The 15145-nt window shown below is 29.3% G+C and overlaps 2 protein-coding genes across 3 annotated transcripts; one reads left to right on the forward strand and one right to left on the reverse strand.

Annotated features, from left to right (window-relative positions):
- Nucleotides 1–1789: 1789 nt before the first annotated feature.
- On the forward strand, nt 1790–7686 carry LOC114409068 (basic leucine zipper 9-like). 2 transcript variants are annotated; one of them, XM_028372361.1, is made up of 6 exons: nt 1790–2061; nt 5615–5744; nt 6047–6197; nt 6420–6495; nt 6743–6868; nt 7175–7686. In XM_028372361.1, the coding sequence occupies exons 1-6, from the start codon at nt 1942–1944 to the stop codon at nt 7472–7474; spliced, it is 903 nt and encodes a 300-aa protein (XP_028228162.1). In that variant the 5' UTR covers nt 1790–1941; the 3' UTR covers nt 7475–7686. The 2 variants fall into 2 exon arrangements, with proteins under 2 accessions (XP_028228162.1, XP_028228163.1); XM_028372362.1 differs by lacking the exon at nt 1790–2061 and adding an exon at nt 5403–5481.
- A 3462-nt stretch (nt 7687–11148) lies between these two features.
- LOC114409069 (probable calcium-binding protein CML43) lies at nt 11149–11972 on the reverse strand. The gene has a single exon (XM_028372363.1). The coding sequence runs from the start codon at nt 11877–11879 to the stop codon at nt 11343–11345; it is 537 nt and encodes a 178-aa protein (XP_028228164.1). The 5' UTR covers nt 11880–11972; the 3' UTR covers nt 11149–11342.
- Nucleotides 11973–15145: the final 3173 nt, after the last annotated feature.

Consider the following 15145-nt stretch of genomic DNA (forward strand, 5'->3'; position numbering starts at 1 on the left):
ACATATTTAATATTATTTTTATTAACAATTAATTAATATAGTAGACATATTTTCTTAATCTTGAAATTTAAAGATGAAAACTATTTTAAAAAATACTTTGTCAAACTAAATGAAACCTAAAACACTATTTTAAAAATTATAAAATGATAAAAATATCACCTTCCGAATTTACTTCATTTTTCTATAGATAATAAAAAATTGCATATGTAATAGTAAAAATAATAAATTTGGAAAACTATACTTTATTTTATAAATAACCATAGAAACATAATATTTTTTATTTTCAAAACTATATATGAAATAGTATTAATAACAATAGATGAAAAGTATTTTTTATGGTTATTTATAAAAATAAAATAAAAACAAAATCATTTTTCAAAGGAGGCATGATATACTAAAGAGTAAAGAGCAATTGATTCAAGTAGTATATACTTGAAAAAATTAACTTCAGGAAAAAAAACTTTAATTTGAATCTGAAATAGTTCTTATTATATTATAATTTTTTAATTTAAATAAAATAATGTCCTATAAAAAGTATGTTGTTCTAGAAAAAAGAAAAAACAAAAAAAGAGGGAAGCGTGATATATTTTGTTCATCTCCTTTTCCACTCCCTGTTTTGGACGAGAGTTGGTGCAAGTTGTGGCATCAACCTCAATTGAAGGAGATTTGTCCTTTCACCATTTTGAGAGAATGAAATTCCGTCTCCACTTTCCCCATCAAAGTCAAACCGGCCTTAACAAGTGATCAATAAACTAACAAAGTTGTCATTATTGCTCAACAAAATAAATTATTCTCTCCTTTTTATGTTCTTTTAATCAATATAAATTAATTATATAAAATATCAATAAAATATATATTTACTAGAAGAATTCATGTAATGATAAATGTATTTAAGAATTTAAATTAAACATCAATAAATATTATTATTAAAAAATAATCAAGACTATTTTTTTTAAAATGAAAAATATTTTGAAACAAATCAACTAATTTTTTAAGACATATATAAGACGAAACGAAACGGAGAGAAGAATGATGATTAAGTAGCCAACAACATAAGACTCAAGCTCATGAGCATGCCATTATTCTAGTATACAGTTCGATTGGAATTTTCAAATTTGGACGGGTGTCGGGCGAATCCTATTCCCATCCCCTTTATTCCCCCTTTATTCAAATTTATTTTGAATACGTTTTAGTATTAGAGTTGAACAGTATATATTGATACTGTAAAAATTTTACATCTTGTTTAATCATAATTTATTGTTAATATAATTTTTAAAATAATCATCATAAAAATTAATAAATTTATCATATATAATAATGAATTATGATTTAACAACAGTGTCATATAAATTTTTTTCTTGAAATTATTCTGATTTTTTATTAATACAACAATTTCATATTGCAAGAGAAAAGTATATAACACGAGATTAATGAATTTTACACAAATATAATAATAAAACATATTAATTTTTTATAAAATAATATTATAATCCTAACAAGGACCCAAATACACAAATCAACGGCGTGTAATTTTCACTATAGTACATGTTAGTTCACGAGCGCTTCCATGATTCGTCGATAAACGGTCCAGATTAGTCACCGTTCAAACACGTAATTACACGTAACAGATTAGGTCACTTTCGTGATTTCAGTCAGCAAAAACACTTTCCCTTTTCCTTTTTAATGTCAAGTGCCGCCCATACTTTTTCCTTTTTATTCTTTTTTTGTTAAAAAAAAAAACTCCCAAGAGTAAGCACACGTTCATGCACATTGGCTTCTTCTATTTATACCCCACAAGCTGCTACTCTCATTCCCTTTTCCCTCCCTATTCTCTCTCCTACTGTTAACGTTTTCTGTTTTCTTTCCGTCGACGTTCTGGCTGCGTCCCAAGAATCTCTGACGCCGTTGTCGGTTTTCTCCGGCCACGGCTACTTCCAACGGATGGCGACGACGACCACGGAGTTCGATCTCGATTACGAGTTCCCCGATCTCGATTACGACCTTCGCTATCTCAGTCTCGCCGGAATCGATGCCCTCACCGCTTTCCAAAACCTATTACCGGTCAGTTCTCTCTCTCTCTCTCTCTCTCTCACTCACTCACTCAATTCACGTTCGATTGGAGCCATCTTTGCCACGCCATCAAACATGTTCTATGACCTATGACGTGCCAAACTGAAAATCTATTACCGCTCGCGCCTGACGCTTCCTTAACCCTAATAACAATGAGAATAAATAAACTATTTGATAAAAAATAAAATAAAAGCTGATAATAATTTTCAATTAATTAAAAATGAATGAATGTACCCTATATAACCATTTCGATTCATTGTAATTTGTAATTGTGAAAATCTCTCCAACATCCAGTAGAAGAGAGATCTTACAGAAAGAAAATGATGAGTGTGTTAATTTTTTTAACTACTTATTATATGTTTCAATTGAATTTAGAAATGTTGTGAATATGTTTCAATGTAAATCTAACTAATAAAAACAAAAATAATGATCCTAATCCTTCAAAAGTATTTTTTTTTCCTGTAAATCAAATAAATCTGTATGTGTATATGCTTCTATTGAAAATTTGTTGTAGGAAAGGATCTGCACCCTATTGAAGGGGAAAATATAAGAAGAGAAAGATATTTAGAGAAATAGTGTTGTGGTAGGTGGATTAAGATTAAGATCTCAAACATTAGATTTTTGTTGTGAAGGTGAAAGTAAAATTACTCTGAAATAAAAGAAAAAAAAGAATTTAGTAGGAGTAGGAGATGTTTGGGCTGAATAAAAAGGTGAGTGGGTGAGTGAAGGTTGCAGTGAAGTTTGTTCGTGAACAAGACTTTTGTGATGTGGACTGCTTCTTCATTATTGGGTTGTGTTGAGACTTGAGAACTTGTGTGAACGCAGGACTTTGTGATATTGCGCTTTCTCTTTTATAATTTTGTTTCTTGTCTTTCTTGCTTTGGAGTGGGTCCCCATCCCATGATGTCCTTTCTTATTTGCAACTGTGCACCCCACTATTTGACATGCCAATCGTGTCACTGGCCATTATACTCCTCTAATTTTGCACAAAATATTTAGCCGGTTAATTGTGTATATTGAATTCAACCGTAATTAATTATGAATAAGAGGTTACGGGATTTCTTAATCTATTGGATCACAAAATAATCTGCTTGCGAATCTATCTCATGGTCGTTAATCCATGAAAATTTTAAATGTGAAGAAAATTAAATATAAGTTTTTTAGTTAAATATATTATTCTCTAACTTTATGGCGGAAGTTGATCCATGTAGTCGACCCCACCTAGTGGGATAAGACGTTGTTGTTGTTATATATTATTCTCCAACTTTCATGATGACACAATGAAGTCTTACATAATTACATCCAATCATCAATCCTAATGTTATTAGCATGGTCGTATAGATACCAAGAGCATCAAGGTATTTGCCTTAAGTCCATTAAAAATGTAAGTATAGATGTACATCACAATAGAATAATTGTGTTATGTCTTAATATTTTAATAATTAATTAATAAAAAATAACTTGATTATAAGGTATTAATAAATAATTTTGTAACTTGAAAATTTAGAAAATTAATAGTTAATATTATTTTTAATTTCTTTAAAAAGTTGGCCTTAGGCGTCTAAATAGCTGTGGTAATTAGAATTAGTGATAAAGGTATTGATTAAAAATAAAAATAAAATTGTGTATATTCACTAGCCATGACTTTCCTTGACATGTATCAATAAAATTTTCCTTTTAGTATTATTTATTTTGAGTAATACTTCCATACACAATTTTATAACAATGCATACTTAAGGGAGTGTAACAAAAGATTAGGGTGAAACGTGTGATAAAATAAGTGTATAAAAATTATCGTAAAATAATTTTGTTCTATTATTTTTTATAAGTAGTTTTACTTCACTCCGCCGCAGATTTATAAGAAAATAAAATTGTTTGAAAAGCTTTCTGCAAAGTGACAAAGCAAACAACAATACTAAACTATTTTCATTATAGATTAGTCCAAATACGAGTAGTTTTCATGATTTTAAAATTAATTCATGCCAAGTTTATCAAACGTCTGTTGTCAATTCAAGTGGACTGTCATGAAGATTGTTTGGGTGATATTTCTAATAAATAATTACTTTACAATTACGTAAAGAAACACCCTTGTTTAACTTGTAAAAAAACCTTTGGCAAAAAAAATAAAAAAAACCTTGTCTATTTTTAAACCATTAGATTTATCTTTAAATGTATACAATATTAAATATTTTTGTATAATTTATATGTCAATTTATTTTTACATATTTGCTTTTTTGGAACCCTTTTCGTTTTATTTAATATTTTTATATTAAATATTCATATTAATTAATATTAATAAGAAAGCTTGTTACTATTGGACTAATTAACTTTGAGCACGGGTGCATGAAATATTTCACAACCAAATTAAATTGAATTCCATTGGTCACGAGTCAGTAACAACAGTACGATTAAATCACTTTATCTTTGGTTGGTGCGGAAGGAAAAGATAAGTTATACCTATTGAATGACTTGTGTCAATAAACCCAACTTATTTTCTTTATGTTATTTTGTTTTTACATAAAATCCCAAACGTTTTTACTTTCATGGAGACTTATAAAAAAATATAGAATTAAATTCAATAAATTTTTACAGTCAATTTTTTAATACATTTTAATATGTGTACCAAAAGAAACATGATTTCAATTAAAAAAGTTTTACCTTTATACTAATACATTATTTAATGAATTTAAATTGTTAACATAATTAAAGTCATTAAGTAAGTAATTAATACAAAAATATATTATCCATAAAAGTATTTACAGTAACAATGTATCAAAATTAGTTTAAAAAAAGTTTAAGAAATTAGGTTCGCTCATTGACCGATCAACCTAATTCAACTTAACTTAAACTTTTTAGGTTTGTTTGAGTAACACCTAACTAAGTGGAAGGGTCATTTTGGTTCATGGAGTAAGTTATTAGTTAAGTTTGTTTGAGAGAAACTCAACTAAGTTGAGTAAGTTAGATAAATTAACATGATTGTTAGACTTAATTTGAAAAATTAACCTTATTGCATTGACGAATATGGTTTTAATTCGGTTTAGATTAGACCTAAAGGCTAGAAACAAAATTTCAAGGTTGCATCTTTAATCACAGTTCTCAAAGAGTGAAAATTGTCAATTTTAATTATTTTTAAACTTTTAATGCATGGTGGATCGTTAGAGTGAAAAAAGAGAGCATATGCGACTCAATTACTCGACTAAAATCAACTCAATGTATATATGGTTGATTAGGTTTGAATTTTTCTTTTAAATTCTTATGCAACTCAACTTGAACATAACTTTTTATAAAGCTTTTATATTATGGCCTCTATCTAAGTGGACCCGTTTTTAGGCTTGTGGGTTGTTGGAGTGGTGCTTTGCTACTTCCCCCCTGTACAGCGTATCTTTCGTGAATTTGCCCCATTGCTGTTCTGTATGTAAAGAAAATTAAAGAAAGTTCTGCCCAGACAAAGTGAAAAAGAAAAAAAATATGGAAAAAGATGATTATAGTGACTAAAACGATGTACAATTTTCCAGCTAGCTTAACCATCCATTCGTAATTGCAGGATGCGGCGATGACTTCATTTTCAGCTTGTGGACTAATAGACCCTCATTGTTCTCAAAACCTCACTCCCATGCATTCCACCATCACTGCTACCATTGATTCTCAGTCAACGATTTGCGCCACCAGTAATGGTATGATCGAGCACTACGTATATTGTATATAGCCATTATTACTTGCATGTCAAGTGCCTTTCATATTAGCATATTATTATTAGAGGAAAAAAAAGTTACACACCAGACCGAATAAAACAGTTTTATACCATTATCTAGTTATATACCATTATATGTTAAATTTGTTAATTTTTATAATAATTATCTTTAAATCATAATAACAATAATTTGTGATTGGATGACATAGTAAACTTATTTTACATTCTTAGTGTGTGACCATGAAATTCTTTTTAACATTCTGGATTGAATTGCAAACTGCACAGTTGGGAGCCCAATCTCGGCAAATAAACCAGAGGGCAGAGAGAATCGTACCAAAGGAGCCACGAGTGGTTCCTCTGAGCCGTCTGATGAGGATGATGAAGCAGGTGCTTGTGAACAGAGCACAAATCCAGCTGATATGAAGCGCCTTAGAAGGTATCTCAAAGATAAAGTATTAAACTTAGGTTATTTTTGGATAAATTTTTCTGTGAGAAGACGACTCACAAGGTCTATAAGTTGGTTTTAGCCGACCGAGAGAAATTCAATCAATTTTTAATTTCTTATTTTGTTTATAAGTACTTATAAAAGAAATTATTCATATAGAATTTAAGTGATCTTCAACCTACCGTGAGATTTTAAATTATGTTATGGTTTTAGGAAGGTTTCTAATCGCGACTCTGCTAGAAGGTCAAGAAGAAGAAAGCAAGCGCAATTGTCTGAGCTTGAGTTGCAGGTAAACTGGTCTGTTGGGGGAGTACATTAATGGTATTTAATTTGATAAATAAGGGAATAAAATATAGTAATGTTAATTCTTAGAGCTAATTCATATGAATTGTGATTAAGATAATGGAACGTTACTCGCTCTCCGAATCTATAATTTGTTTTTGGAATTTAAGACATCAACATTCAATATTTGGTCAAATGCACAAGAAGCAATATAATGTTTTTTTTTTTTTTTCGTTTGAATTTTGCTTTCTCAGGTTGAAAAACTCAAAGTGGAAAATGCAACCCTATACAAGCAGTTCACGGATGCTAGTCAACATTTTCGTGAGGCTGATACGAATAACCGAGTGCTAAAATCAGATGTAGAAGCTTTGAGAGCCAAGGTAAGAAAAGGAGTAGTAACTAAGAATAAAGGAAGCTTAGTTTTTAATTAAGGATGATGAAAAACATCTCAATAGAATTCCAACAGAGTAGTGCTCAGAAGAATTAAGATACACTTTTTTTAGATAAAGAATCAATTAGATAAGTTAATCTGTCTAGTTTAATTTAAAAAGAGTTTAAGATAGTTATTATAAAAGTTAATAAACTAGTAATTTGGTATTGAAGGAAGGTTTATAAAAATCTTTTACATTCTCGGCATAAACCAGCAATTTGCCCATGACTGAAGAAATTTGTGTCCACTTATATAGGTGAAGTTAGCGGAGGATATGGTCACTAGGAGCTCTTTTACTACGTTAAACTATCAGCTTCTTCAGACACAACAACATCAAATGAGCACACCCCCGCAACTGAACACGACTAATCTTCGCCGCATGGCGCATGTTTCGCCAACCATCACCGTCCATGGTAATGATGCCTCATACAATGGTGTAACAGTTGGTGAACAGAATTCATCAGCACTTGGAAACTTGGATATGACTTTCAACAACATCAACAATGGAGTCATGAACAATGCTATGAGTTGTGGGACTATTTGGCCACTTGATTAGACTCTAGCTATGTTATTTGTCTTGTCTAATTTGATTAGTAGCCTATGTTAATGTCAAGCTGTGTTATTTGTCTTCGCTTGATTCCTCTTTAATGATGCCTCTGTTTAAAATGGTGTCTTCTTTCGTTGTATCTAGTTTTGTATAAAAGGACATGATTGCTTTATCCATTTCTCTGAATGTAATTGTAAAAAGACAAACATCTCACCTTGCCATATATATCATCTAATAGACAGACAACAAAACCTATAAGACATGGTTTCTAATTACTAATTAGGGTCATGCCAATGCTTACGAAGCATTTGGCTGACAAATTAAAATACGACAAAATAATTAAAGAAAACAAAATGAGACATAAGATTAAAAAGTAGAATATTTTGGCTCTGACCAATCACCAAAGTAATGAAAAAAATGTTTATTTTATTTTACTTCATTTATATATGAAATATTACTTTAGAAATCAGAATAAACTAGTCAAGAGGTATAATTTAGTTGGTAATACATACTCACATGTTGAATTAAAAAAATATAAATTTGATTCTCATAAAATATATTCCTGTGTAAGAATAATAATTTTTAAGTGTGATTAAACTCCTCTAAACTAAGTGATTACGAATCTTATTAATAAAAAAATTACAATAAACTAAAAAAGATATCAAAACACATTTAGATGTAGTTAAATATAATTGTCACTAAAAGAAAATTCTTCATGATTATTGAGAGTCAAAAGTTCTTAATAATAATAAATCATTGCTACTAAAATTATGAGTTATTATAATTTTTTATGGATAAATATTAATTGTTAATTTCTTATTTTTTAGTAACAGATATAGAATTTATAATCTTTCTCTCTTTTCTTTCTTTCTTAACAATCCGAGAATCTTATATCTGCTATGGGTTATTATAAATATACAATTATATTCTTTTCCATTTCATTTTCACTTCTTTTTCTTTTACGTTGCTTATTGTATCTAATACTTTTTATATCTCTCTTCCACTCCAATTCACCCAAAATATATATGACATTAAACATTTTCCAAAAACTATCAACCGCTTATCAATAGTCAAAATTTCTTTGAAAATAAGCATGCCAATTTTTTTTTTTTAAATGGGCCTTTGAAATCATAAATAATACTGTTGTTTAGTTAGTTTACACTAAACGATTAAGACTTATATAGACTGCTTGACTGATCGGTTTGTTTGCCTGATGTTAATTTTTCATGTTATGACCAAAACTGAGATTTTAGAAGATAAAAAATATTCTTTTTATACACATAAATAAAGAATTTATCAATCTCAGACTACATACATACTTGCATAATATTTAGATAGCTAGTTGAAATATGGAATGGAATGAAATATAGAATAAATAATGAAATGAACAAAATTAACATATTATTCAGATATTTTATAATAAAATGAAATAAAAAATTTATTTGATTATTTAAAAAATGTATGGAATGAGAAATTGATTAGTAAATAATAAATATTTCATATTTCTAAAATGAGAAGAAAAATTAAAGTTTTAAATAGAATGAAATAAAATACATTTCACCAAATTCAATCTCATTCCATCTTATTTTACATAATTCTAATAATATTTTATTTTACTTCGTTATTCCATCTTATTTCATAAAATTAAATACTTCTTAAAGAACTTACCTCTCTTCCATTCGGATGGACGGACATACTTATTTCTCTTCTTCATCTTTATTTGTTCATTAATATTATTGTTTTAGATCGAATATACCAGTAATTCATGTGCCAAACACCTGGCAGGAATCATCAGATTAAGTGATGAGTGAATCGTTTCACAAGCTATGTCTGGGGAAGATTCACGTGTGCTGTATAAATAAATTATATATTGAAATCGATAATGTTTATCTAAACTATAGTTAGATGCTTTTCTTGTTTCAAAACCTCGTTATCTATATATATATATATATATATATATATATATATATATATATATATATATATATATATATATATATATATATATATATATATATATATATATATATATATATATATATTCATTTGCATAGAAAGGTACGGACCCTATGGTATGAGTGACAATTCAACCAATTTACCTATACTATACATTTATCCCGTCCATCCATGCGTAAATTCAATTAGTTTATTCAGTTATAAAAATAAAAATGAATTAATTAGCTAGATTAGATTAGCATTTATTATTGAATGGATAATGAACTATTCAACCTAAATCATAAATCGTTGGATCAACTTGGTAGATAGACTCATAGACCCTAAATTGTTTAAGTAGTTTATCTCCTCTAAAGTAATATTGCATGAGATGTATAAGGTGGTCTATCTATTGTTAATTTAAATAAACTGAATTATGTTTACAAAATATTTTAATTAAAAATTATTTTTTTGAATTTAACTCTTCTAAACTGAAGAGATATATAAAGTAATAAAATAATAGTTATCTACCATTAATTTAAAATAAGTTATGCTTACAAATTTTTTTAATAAAAATAAAGAGAGGAGTTAAATTCATTTGTTAACTTTTTTTTTGTCTCATACGTTTTTTTCTTTAGAAATAATTGCACTAAATATAAACATTATTTTTAACATAAATTTGATTCTTAATTCACTAAATTATAAGAGATTAGTCCTTTCTGCTAGATTTAATCCCTGTCGGTTTTGTTTAACTCCTTTAAAATAAAGGTTTAATCACATATTTTATCAATCAATTTTCTTTATTTTATGAATTTTATTATTTATTTATTTTTGTATATTTTGTCATCATATTTTTTAATTTTTGTGTATTTTAACTCAAGTTTTTTTTCACCGGATCATTTTTTTCATTATGTTTTCAATTTGTATATATCTTATTATTGTGTTGCTAACAAAAGGTCGCTTTTATGGACATGTTAACACATTGTTACATATTTGACCAATCGGTACAAAAATTTGAAAACATAATAATATAATAGGCAGAAAAAAACTTACATGATAAAATTTATAAAATAATAATAGTTGGATGGTAAAATTAATGTTCAGTTAAGCTTAAAATGAAAAGATATGTAAAGTGATAAAGGGGTCATTTATCTACCATTGATTTGAAATAGATTATTTTTATTTAAAAAATCAATAGTGAATAGATCCTTATTTTCTCACTTACGAAAATTCTAATTCTATATTCGTTTGACCTTCTCCCTGTGATGAAACGGCAACAACGCGCCAATGCGCAAGCATTATATGTTAAATAAATGCCATTCAAATTTCTAAAATAAAATATAAGTATTTGAAAAAATAAGAAAAATCAATATCATTTTTCTTTAATTATAATATTCCAACGACTAATTAGGAAAAGCACATGAATGATTTGTATAGACCATCGTTTCTATGTCACCTGTCATTTTATTCTCCTTTCATAGCAACTGGTCTCGACAACTACGTACTGCAATATTGCTCGTACAATTCACAGATCGATGCTTAAATATTTAGCAAATTTATATGCTTCTAGGTCATTGTATTATATTACAGCTTAGATTTTTTGCCTCCTTGATAAATAGGAAACGGTGGAACAAATATATATATATATATAAATTCATTAATTAGCTGAAATTTTCAATTTTGCATGCATAGTAAAATAGAACAAACAAAAATTTATGTGTGAACTCTAGAAATGAAGAAATCGCACATGATGAACAGACTAAATGTGATTTGCCTACAAAATTGATAGCAACCAAGAATGAAGGGGAACAGGTAATGCAAAACAATAACAATCTTCATATTTTTGTCATAGAATGCTGGTATCATCAATTAATGTACAATTATCAGCTCAATAGTTATTCCTAAAATCAATGAAATTTTTTGGTTAACTGATGCTAAGTGCATGCTACCCCATCATCAATTCAAACTCACCAAAATCAACCTTGCCATCAAAGTTCAAATCAGCAACCTTCACCATCTTCTCAATAGCACTCATATCCCAACCCTTGTCCAACCCCAAGCAATCAAGCACCCTCTTCAACTCCATTGCATCTATGTATCCATCCCCATCCTCATCAAAGATCTTGAAGGCTTCATGCAAAAGCTCACTCCGCTTTGACATGTCCTCCAACTCACCAAGCACCTCTTCCACAGGCACTTCATCATCCAGCAAGCCACCCTTAGTTAGCTCAAACCCTGATGATGATGAGGACTTATCATACATCAAACCTAGCTTCTCCACCACTTGCCTAGCATTTTCCTTCTTGATTCTTCCGTTGGTTTCCATGCCAAAAACACTGACAAGGGCACCAACCATCTTGTCATTAAGTTTGAGCACATTCTGGGGCTTGTGATCAAGGTGAGACACTGAGCTTTGTGGGGAGCATTTCAATGCTTGTAAAAAGTCCCCAAGGAATCTGGAGCATGCTTCTGCTATCCCCATTTGAGTCTATATGTTGTGACTTATGATTTACTTAGCAATAGCTACGAAGCAATTGCAAGTTTTGGTACAGAACTTAAACTTGTTGTGACACACCTCTTTTATAGTTAGATCCTTGATATTACACCCTTGTTTCAATTGTAAATCACTCAAGTGCCATTGTATGGTGCAAATCATCAATTATATAATAATAATAATCATTGAATACAGCTAATTGGCATTATAGAGGCAGCTGGCATGCAAATTGCATTCGCTAAGGGGATAATATATATATATATATATATATATATATATATATATATATATATATATATATATATATATATATATATATGTATGTATGTATGCATTAATTATGTAGTGCATATTAGATGTATTCTACATTTTGGTTCACTGTACCCAAGGGCATGGCAAGTTTACTGAGCACTAATACGTTAACGAATATAAATAAATTAGTTGATACTGTGTGTCCTAGTCCTCAACACTCTACAGTGAGATGTCTTCTTTTTATCAATACCCGCTATAATTAACAAGATGCATGTATTTTGTCATTTGGTTCTTTTTTATTTGCTTATTTAAATAATTTATACATTAATTAAGAAATGTAATTAAAGTTCATGTTTTCCTTAAAACCAATATTTTAAACTTTTTATTACATTCTGTGTATTTTACTGTAAATATAATTTTTTTAAACAAGTAAACAGATATAGTAAATGTAACTAAATAGAAAGTGATTAGATTATTCAATGAAACTTACACAAATCACTCGTTAACAAAAAAAAAAAAAAAAAGACAAGAAAACTGTGTTGCTAACATTTGTCGTGATTACAGTGTGTTTGGACACTAAAACCGCATAAATTTTGTTAAAAGAGGCAGAATCAAACATGTTATATATATAATACTATCTCGTGCTCCAGATGATTCTTTGTGAAAGGGAAAGCTTCTTGTGGCCCCACTTCCCGTATCAAGTTAGTGTGACCTTCTTCTATCTAAAAAGATCATTCAGTTTCCTTTAAAAATACCATTTGCTTCACGTTCACTTGAGTTTATTTATAGACCTACATTTATTTTCAAGGGTTTATTATTTTAAAATTTGAGTTTAAGTTTAACTCAATCTAAAACTAACTTGAAAGATAAAAATTGCTCTGTTTTATTTTGGCATTAGCCTTACCTATGTAAGTCTTAGATTTTTCCTAATATGTTAATCAGTACGTGCTTGAAAGAAACTGGTATGTTAAGTGGAAATGTATTTGAAATTGTGGTAAATTAATTACGTATATTAATTATATTTTTTTAATATATTTTATAATTTCTTGAAAAATTTCTTAACATTGATTAGCATTTTGCTTAATTTTAATACACCCACGTATGTAATAATGTAAAATTTTATTTTAATTGAAAACTGGTATAGAAAAAAGTGAAGATTTTTGGACAACAACATGCACTTGCTTGGTTAAGTCTCCGTCCCATTAGGCAGTACCTTCCTTGAAGACACTATAGTCTATTGCAATTCTCCAGAATATAATATATAATATTATGCTCTAGATCGAATCAAGCTTTTGAAAAAGATACTTTGCTACAACCATTTTTTAAAACATGTATGGTCTGAAACCGCGTTTTGTTGCTGTACTAACAAGTATTTAAATATAATTTTCAAACATTTGTTGGCCTTAATCCTGCATGAATTGTGTCCATATCACGTGGACTATTTTTAATTTGTTTACCATTGTGATTTGAATATTAGATAGTTAAAAATCAAAAGCTTGTCAGCTTAATAATGCGAGATTCAATCCCCAAAGCCATTAGACATAACTAGTACTATAAATGTACCACAGATACACAGGATTTGCTGCTACTATGTCGAAATAAACAATATTATGCAAGAGAAAAAGGTGGTTTGTAAAGGAGCATTCTGACTCAAAAGAAAAGATAGTACAATCTATTATGCATGTAATTTATTGGGAGTTGTTTGGGGCACCCATCATTTTTGCTGGCACATCAACAATGTGGATGAAAGGACGAAAATGTCGGTATAAAAAAAAAAGTTGACGTACGTACGGATTGACAATCCTTATGGTCATACGGATTGTCAATCCGTACGTACGTCAACTGTTTTTGACACTCCTCTCATTTTTCGACGACGAAAACTGATCAAAAATCACCATATACTCCTAAAAAATTCACGTACACCATCGGAGATCAAATATGCTTTCAAACTGCGCTTAACGAAAGCAACTTACACTAAGTTACAAAAATTTTGCAAAAAAAATGGCACCTCAGAAATAAAAAAATGTAACTACTATTTGTAACCGAAAATACCATAAGAGTATGTTTGGATGAAGAAATTTAATAGGGTAATTTAATTTTTTAAAGGATTTTAATTACTCTTCAATTAAATAAGATGTTTGGATAAAAATTTGAAAAGAAATTGAAATTTGAGTATTTTGATAAGGGATTTTAGTTAACTTAAATATTAACATTTCAAATTCCTTTCTTTTATGAAAGAATTTGAAATTCTTTTATGCCAGAATACCACAGCTTCTTGAAACATCCTTCATCCTTTCACTATTCTCTCTCTTGGCTTCGGGATCGAAAACCTCCGCACTCAGCTGCCGACGGTGGTTTCCGGTGACTGCATCGGAAAGTTTGTGCTGGTCACAAGCAAGGTCAGTTCTTGCCTCTTCTCTCACTCTTGACTGCATCAAAAACCTCCTTCATTCTTGACTGCAACGGAAAGTTTGACAGCATCGGAAACCTCCTTCATTCTTGCAAAGCTTCTCACTCTTGTCTCTCTCTCTTGCAGCAGTTTTTTCCTCTGCATTATTCTGAAAAAGGTGTCGATCATAAGCAAGGTTAGTTCTCGCCTCCACCGATGCACTTTTCAAATAGATGGTTCATTTTTCATTATTCCTACGATTATTATTTCTATTTTTATCTTTATTGTTCAATCTAAGCGTAATAAGGCGTAGATCTAGAAATCACGGTGTTCATTTATTTCTTGTCTATTTTCATATGCTATGTAGTTTGTGCTGGAATTTCTAATTCTTATTGATGCCTGCAATTTGACTCCTTTGATAATAGTTCATTCAAACAAGATTCAATTCCTATAAGTTAATCCTTGTTGAAGAAAGAAAGCTAGTGAAATTAGTAGGTTTGTGATAGGGAAGTTGGTTTTTTTAGTTTTTTTATGGTATAAATATGAGATTCAAGAATGTGTTTTAGGGGTATTAAATCATCCGGTTTTTTGAGAGAGATGTAGCTTTTGGGAT

The sequence above is a fragment of the Glycine soja genome, chromosome 4, assembly GCF_004193775.1.
Source record: "Glycine soja cultivar W05 chromosome 4, ASM419377v2, whole genome shotgun sequence".
NCBI lineage: Eukaryota > Viridiplantae > Streptophyta > Magnoliopsida > Fabales > Fabaceae > Glycine > Glycine soja.

Coding starts and splice junctions, on each gene's coding strand:
- LOC114409068 (XM_028372361.1), top strand. CDS start 1,942: ATGGCGACGACGACCACGGAGTTCGATCTCGATTACGAGTTCCCCGAT. Junction 6,198..6,419: donor GATATGAAGCGCCTTAGAAG/GTATCTCAAAGA, acceptor TTATGGTTTTAG/GAAGGTTTCTAATCGCGACT. Junction 6,869..7,174: donor TAGAAGCTTTGAGAGCCAAG/GTAAGAAAAGGA, acceptor CCACTTATATAG/GTGAAGTTAGCGGAGGATAT.
- LOC114409069 (XM_028372363.1), bottom strand. CDS start 11,879: ATGGGGATAGCAGAAGCATGCTCCAGATTCCTTGGGGACTTTTTACAA.